The sequence below is a fragment of the Atractosteus spatula genome, chromosome 7 (genome assembly GCF_055471065.1).
Source record: "Atractosteus spatula isolate fAtrSpa1 chromosome 7, fAtrSpa1.hap1, whole genome shotgun sequence".
In the NCBI taxonomy this organism is placed as follows: Eukaryota; Metazoa; Chordata; class Actinopteri; order Semionotiformes; family Lepisosteidae; genus Atractosteus; species Atractosteus spatula.
This window is the reverse complement of record NC_142712.1, coordinates 42,260,758-42,268,478: the sequence shown is the minus strand read 5'-3', so window position 1 is coordinate 42,268,478 and position 7,721 is coordinate 42,260,758. Positions and strand designations below refer to the sequence as shown.

Genomic DNA, 7,721 nt, shown 5'->3' with positions numbered 1-7,721 from the left:
CCATTAAAGAGAGATCATGAGCTTTTGCCTTTGTGGTTGAAAACCACATGGCTGTCCTTTTTCTAAATAACAGAATAAACGCTGCATTTTAATTCAGTTAAGAAATGGAAAAAAAAATCAGTCTGGTTTTAGTTTCATATTACCTGCTTGCTTGTCAAAATTCTCTGAAACCTGCTATAAAAATAAAACTGCTGTGAAAGGGGCAAGAAATTTGATTTATATTCTGAGGGTGTTCAAGACAAAGCTATACATGGCAGGATACAACAGAATAAAAGACATGCAGGGTATCCTGACTGCAATATCAAAGAAGAGGCTATCTCAGAAATGTTTTAATTGCACACACAGGCAATCATTTTGTCTGAATGCCCACATAACAATGACCTAGCTAACTGCCGAACAGATCAACCTCTTGATCAACTTTTCAGACATATCCGATAAGAGATTCAACATCTCGCATGGAACAGACAAGGAAAGAAACTGTGTTTCAGAGTATGCCCAAGTACTTAGCCCGATGTTGGGAGCATGGCATTTTTACCTGATCTATCACTCCACCACACTCCCATCAGTACAGCTAGCTTACTATATATCAATATCTGGGTATATTCTGAAACACGGCCACTTCTTTTGCCAGATTCACTTTATGTATTTACGAAGCAAACTGCACACCTGCACCAATTTCTGTAATTTCTGTCAACTACTTCCTGGGATAAACCGGCGTATAATAAAATTTAAAACATGTAACCTATATTAAAATTAAAATGAACAAATCTGTAAAGCTAAACCCAAGTCAGTACACAACAGAAAATCAGACCGTGATGCTTTAAATCTTTAAATTTTAAAGTGGTCCACTAACTTAGGATTGTGTAGGATTCATTGCTTTCTACCAACATGGGATGTAGAGGTAGATCTTACACGATTAGAAAGATCTTTCCACTGAATACAGTGGAGCGATCATGAGCGGATCTAAATGACACATATTTTGGCGATGCATGACCCCACAGCAGAACTGCTTCCCCACGATTGGCTTCTTCAACACTTAAATGATCATTAACAGGCTAAATGCAAGAATGAAGGCTCTGAGACTCTGGCGGTACAAAATTACTCAAGTGGGCAGGAGTAGAAGTGCAGCAAGCCAAAGTAGCCCATTCGACTGGAGCCACCTACAGGATTTCACCCCACCACCACCCTAGTTCGGAATGGCTAATTCAGTTTCACTGGACCAGTTCATGCCCTGTGATTGACTGGTGTCCCATCCAGGGTGTATCCTGCCTTTCTAGGATAGGTTCTGGCTCCCCCGTGAACCTGCACTGGATAAAGCGGTTAGGACATGGATGGATGGACCAGTTTAAGAGCCTCTCCCAGTGATGCGGTGCTGGAGGTTCAAAGTGACCTAGAAGCCCCACTGAAGTTCGATCCCTCTGTCATCAGCACGCCACATCACGGGTTATAAAACCACCTTGCACAGCAGGGTAACACGTTACGGACCTGCGCGTTGACTTGGGAGATGTGGAACCTTGAAAGACAGAGCCACCAGCCCTGCTGCTTTTGGCCCAGCCCGAGCTCCTCCGGTTGTGGTTGTGGGTCACCCCCTGGCACGGGCTAGGTGTCCCACATGGTGTCCCAGGTGCCGCGCTCTGTCCCTGGCGCAGCAAGCTGACACCGGCCTCTCACCGGGCGGGAGCCCACAGGCTAATCAAAATCCACTGGCAGCAGTCTCACCTACACCATATAACCCAGCAACACATAAACATATAACTTCTTGTCGTGAAAAACGTACTCACCACTGCTCATTATTAAAACTAGCACTTGACATACTGGGCAAAGGCAAGGCTCTTGCTGCTGTGGCAGTCACTGTTATCACACAGTTCTTGACACATTTAGACAACCTGTGCATCTCACCTCCACCCCCCACCACAGGGAAACCAACCTGGCAACAAAAAGTAAATGACTTTATTCCAACATTTAACACAACTTGTCACAAACTCAAGTGACAAGTGCCCCTTGGCAGCAAAAAAAACTATATATGCTCTCACTAGATATTCATAAATGAGTAAAAATGAAATCAATCACTGTTTTTGATTACATGTCTATTTCCTCATAAAGTAAAAAACAAATCACTTTATTGAGTCATCATTACAAATAAAAGAATATTTCATCCTTTCTGTGCATTATATTAAAGAAGATAAAATTAAGGACTATGTGTATACACTTTACATATAAAGGACAATTAAGTTTGTTGGAAAAGGTTATGATACACATTGTTTAATGAGAGTAAAAATTATCATCTACTTAAAAAACCTATTTTATTTGTGTGCTCTTCACAAAACAATGATACATATAATTATATGTTAGGGTTTTAATAAGAACATACACCTTAGTAGAGATAACTCAGGGTGGAGCCTCTCTTTCCTATTTTGTAATAATATGCATTTCAACGCTGCTTTCCTCTGCAGCCCTGATTTGCATTAGGAAACCGCTGTATCACACTAGTAAGCACACTCAGCTGATGAGTTGGCCATCCCCTCAATTTGGGGAGGTGATGCCAGTAAAATTACTAACCCCTTTTTTCAATTTTACCCAACAGGAAGCTTGGAAAGGAAATTTTCAAGCTGTTTGGAGTATAAAAAGTCCTCCAGTTAGGCTGAGCTTACAGACCTCTCCTGGCAGCACTAATACTGCAATATTTGAAGACAACATCTAAGCAAGAAAACAGGAGATGGCTTTCTCGTGGCTCAGCACTCTGCTTTTTCTCATATCGGCACTACTCGTTGAAAATTCTCAGAGCAAGAAGAACATCTGCGGGGACAACTGCTGCCTCTTCATTGAGAATTTCCCCGTGAGGCTCAAGGAGCTCAGGACTGCATTTTCCCAGATAAGAGATTATTATGTGAGTATGGCACTGATGAAGGCAGCAATCAACAGGGCACTCTCATGCTGAGACGGTGGTGCAAACCGCCTCTTCACTAGAGCAGACTCACAACTGCTCTTCCTTGCCTTTTCTTCACTTTCTGGCATTAAAGCGCTATTTCATCCCCCCCTTCCCAGGAAACTGGAACGCTTTCATGGCTAAACTCTGCATGGCTGACAATATCGCTCCTTTTCCTCCACAGGAAGCCAGTGATGAGCTGATTGACACGGCGCTGCTGGATGAGGCTCTGCTGGAAGAGCTGCATGTAAATATCTTGGGTTTTTTTTTCAGAATCTGTATTTTGTTCAGTTGAGCTTCTGAATTCTGATACGGAGCTTCGCCCTAACGAAGTTCATATTTTTTTAAGAGAGGAGGTAAACTCAAGGGGGCTCCACTGTGCTTGATGCTTCGAGTCTATGTACAGTTTCAAATCCTTCGCTCCGAACCACTGAAATATTTACAACTTTCTATCCCGCAGTTCTTCGTACAAGTAAAGAGTTTACAACGAAATAGTCAAATCCTTTCACTGTCGGGAACGTATTCAGAGTAAATTAAAAAATAATATATTTTTGCATTTTTTTTTATCTAAGTCTAATTCACGTTTCACCGTTTCCCCTCCACCAGAGCCCTTTCGGCTGCCATGCTATGAAAGAGGTGCTGCGTTTTTACCTGGATTTGGTTCTGCCTGCGGCTGCGAAAGACAAGGGCAACGATTTTAAGCACCCCCTTAACAGCATTGGGAATATATTCATCGATCTGAAGGCGAACCTCAACCGCTGCGTAAGTCTCTTCTGCCCGATGCCTTTCTTTCCTCCAAGTGCATCACGAAAGGTGCAGTTAAAACACCCTAGAAATGTTTCATTTATTTTTTTCTTAGTTTAAATAAAGTGGTTCGGACGACGTGAGATTACGGTAGATTTCAACTAAAGAGAGGGCTGCCTCTTAATCGGATCCATTTTTAGACCCCAAAATGTATTCACATACCTTGGTCGCTGTGGTGCCCGGGTCATGGTAAAGTCAGCTCAGCGCGCTGTGATACACACGAAAAATAAAACTGCTATTAAAATTAGTAATATTGCAGCCTGTTCACCCGCCGTGTTGTTTTTTTCTGCAAAGCACGTTTGTGAGGTTCTTACTCAAAAGTCGCTCGGGTTTAGCATCAACACAAGCGCGATAGTGATTCATTTCATTCAGTGAATCAGCAGGCAGGCAGGCAGTGCGGCGCAGAACCGTGAAGCCGAGGCACGACGAGCAGACGCGTGTTAAAGTTATCTCCAGCGCGCAGCTTCAAGTCTCAATTTCAATTCGACGAATCCCTTTGCCTCTCATTGTAATCCAGTAGTTGCTGAATCGGAAACAAATGCTTGCATAACATTAAGAAATGCACGATTATGCTAAAGCGGTATTGAGAGGTGACATAACTATTCAAAAGGGTTGGGAAATCTATTAGATAAGGCAATTTAGTGGCTTAATGAAGTCTTACTACTTTATTGGGGGGGCGTTTCGTTTGCCATGCCATGGTGCGAAATGGACGGGCTGTGTTAAATTCGGGTGGGTGCGTGACCGTCGCCTCACCATGAGCCTTGTAAACAAAACGATTAGAGAGAAACGTGCCGAGCAGCCGCCTGACTTCCTCCGGGATTCTCCGTGGCGTGACACATTTGTCTGGGCTTCATGGTGTGGCGGTACTAGGACTTGAGCAATATTTAGGTTAAGTTGCAGTTGTATAACGGAGAAACACCGCAGTGCTGTGAGTCACTCACAGCATTGCAGGAGCTCTCCTTGCCAGTGACCCAGTGATATTTCCCCATTTGTGTGGCCTTGTACGTAAAGCAGGCTGGGCCCCAAAGACACTGTTACGTCAGCCATGACACAAATGCCTTGTTTCTTAAATCAAAGGGATAACTTTTTACTTTATTTTTAGACGCAAACAATTCCAGACTGCTAGAAGTTTTGTTGTTACGTATTTTTGTAAAGTTACAAGACCAGCTCTTTCTACTTTAATATCGCCTTGCTGTCCGAGCAATTACATACCTTGTGAAGCGGGAGTCGCGTTTGTAGGTTTTTTTGTGCGTCGTGTGCGGAATTTTAAACACGAATACGACTGATTTTGTGTGTAATCCCCTGAAGTTCTAAAAAAGAAAAAAAGGAACGATAGTTTAACACATTTCTTGTGTGCAAAAAGTGTTACTGATTTACATTAAAACATGAATGAATGTTCTCATCAGTCCGCAAAAGATTGGTTTAAGATAAAGCTTTTTTACCAAAAAATAAGTTATTCGAAATGTAACAAGTGGTGCACCATCTAACAAATTAGGATCTCCTTGCTTTGTTGCCCATTGAGTGTGTTCTGTTAAGTTCGCCATGCCTTCTAAAAGTTTACTGTGGTTTGTTCTGACCAAGACAGGGTTAAGTGTAGTGTGGCACAGTTAAATCTGGCTAAATGTGATGCAGACAGACGAGGAACTTGTGGCAAAGTAATGGATTCAAATTAATTAACATTAGAAGTATCTGCCAGTTCATTCTGCAGACTCTCAAACAAATTTTCTGTGTTTAGGTTTCTAATAAAATAGTTGCCTCTTAAGAGAGAGTTCAAAAACAAAAAAATAATTAAAACACACATAATAATGAAAACATATAAATAAAATGAAAACAAAAAAATTATTTGAAAACAAAAAATAATATTCATGTTCTGTCTCTTTTGCCTTTCAGCGAAGGTACTTCTCTTGCAAGAAAACCTTTGAGATTGAGAACATCACGAATGAGTATAGAAAAGTAAGTGTATCTCTCAGATTGACATGCTGTGATCTTTGGACTGCGGTTCTAGAGATTGTCATCTCGCTCATTCATCCACTGAAATTCCATCAGAGAGCCTCTGTCTTAGATGGCCGTTCGCTGAGCGCCTGTTCTGCTTCTCTTTTCACAGATGGAGGGCAAAGGACTTTATAAAGCCATGGGGGAGCTGGACCTGTTGTTTAACTACATCGAAGAGTACCTGGTGCGCAAAAGGTCTCACTAGAGGCAGACTGTGCAGGATTTCCCCATTATCAGACTGTAGCAGCTTTTAAAAAACAACCCTTTTAACACTTGTGTTTACAGCAGGGATGGGTAACTCTGTTCCAAGAGGGACTCGGTCTCCTCTGATTTCACACTGCCTCTTATCTAAATCAGTTAATTAACTGGTTTAGATAAGTCCAATCTTCTCTAGGTCTGAACCGGTTGTTAATTTTAATGTACTTCTAAACCAGCAGTAGTCCGCAGTCCCCAGGAACTGAATTTACCCAACCTGTGTTCATGGGCTTCCAAGTGAGTGTTCATTTAAAAAAAGAGTAAGAGAAAGATTTGTCCGTGGCACATTAGTGTCAATGGCTCGTGCCACAGTAACACTACTTGAAGCCTGATTTTTTTTCTTGTATTTGAAATACTATTTAAACGTTTAACTGCCAAAAACTGTAGTACAGTACCAATTTTTAACATATTTTACATAGTTCTAATAGAACTTAATTGTATTGCACTGGGCTGGTTCTGTGGAAAGACTGGCATATGTCTGGTTTTTGATTAAGCTTTGCTGACTTGATCATTTGAAAACAAAGCAGAGTTTACTGCACCTTTAATACAAATATTCATGTTAATGTACACAGAGCAACATCATTAACTGGTATTGCCTTGTGTTCTATCTGTGAAAAAAAGCTTTTAAATTAAAACAAAACCTACTATGAATAACCTTGCACTTATAATGCAGGCAGTGTGCATGTGAGTACAGTAAACTTTGCTTTTTCTGGAGAAACATATAGATTCTTATGAATCTGAACTTTCTAATCTCTTTAAGAAAAGCAAAATCTATTTGAACTGAGGAAGAACTACAAAAAACAATTATAAAAAAGTCATATTGACACAATGACATTGTTTACTCAGTCACACTGGTGTATGGCACTAGAAAATATTATATCCTAGGATATTTTATCTGCTGTTTGTATCCAAAGTAGAATTTTCAGTCTTCTACCATTAATTTATATAAATATGTTTTTATTAGAACAGTGCTTGAATATGAACAATTGTATTTATTTATGTTATTTGATAGTATTATTTCCTAAGTTGAAGTGCAAATTTAGAATATGATGTCTAAAGATTGTCAAAGTTTGTTTGGATTTTCCAAAAGAGTTCATTGGATCCATTATAAAAAGTATTGTTTGAATTAAGAATTTTGACTGCAAAAGATGTTTTCACCAATAAACCATTTGTATTTCGCATACAATTGGTCACAGGTACATTTTTACAAATTGGAAAATTTAATAGAAAAGGCACAATGTATATCACTAGGCTGAACTGATGTTAAATTGTTTGTGTCATCCATATAAACATGACCAGGTATTTGTAATCCATGCAAATATAACCAGAAATTGTATATGGTTGTGAGGTTGTGTGATTGTACTATGTACTGTATTTATGTGTGTGTGGTATTTTTATGATAGATACATACTTTATTGATCTTATTTTCATTCTCTTAATAACAATAAATGTTGTTCATTCAAACTTCCTTCTCTTTACTGTGGTTTCTTTTTGACCTGGGTTTTAAAATCAGTGCCTCTTGTGTGTGTGTTGTTTTTGTGAAATATCACCTTCTATGTAGTGTCTAAAACAAAAAGGGCCATATTTGTACAACCATTAATTTGCTTTAAATTTCCTAAAACATTAAAAGTAGTAGCTCTTAAATTAGTATCCTGAAACATTAGTATTGTTTCCCAACTGTTTTTAATTTAGTATTTAAGCCTAAATGTATTATGAATATAGCCCTAAAGTTATAAAATGAAGA

General features: G+C 39.7%; 1 protein-coding gene across 2 annotated transcripts; it reads left to right on the top strand.

Annotated features, from left to right (window-relative positions):
• The first annotated feature begins 2,683 nt into the window (after positions 1-2,683).
• Positions 2,684-6,753, top strand: il10 (interleukin 10). Of its 2 annotated transcripts, XM_088921096.1 has the most exons (5): positions 2,684-2,887; positions 3,111-3,173; positions 3,533-3,688; positions 5,621-5,683; positions 5,835-6,753. In XM_088921096.1, exons 1-5 carry the CDS (start codon positions 2,717-2,719, stop codon positions 5,925-5,927), a joined length of 546 nt encoding a protein of 181 aa, XP_088777222.1. In that variant the 5' UTR covers positions 2,684-2,716; the 3' UTR covers positions 5,928-6,753. The 2 variants fall into 2 exon arrangements, with proteins under 2 accessions (XP_088777222.1, XP_088777223.1); XM_088921097.1 differs by lacking the exon at positions 3,111-3,173.
• Positions 6,754-7,721: the final 968 nt, after the last annotated feature.

Excerpts from the sequence above, each read along its gene's own strand:
- il10 (XM_088921096.1), top strand. The coding sequence starts at position 2,717 with ATGGCTTTCTCGTGGCTCAGCACTCTGCTTTTTCTCATATCGGCACTA. Across the intron at positions 2,888-3,110 it reads CCCAGATAAGAGATTATTAT|GAAGCCAGTGATGAGCTGAT; the intron begins GTGAGTATGGCA and ends TTTCCTCCACAG. Across the intron at positions 3,689-5,620 it reads AGGCGAACCTCAACCGCTGC|CGAAGGTACTTCTCTTGCAA; the intron begins GTAAGTCTCTTC and ends TTTGCCTTTCAG.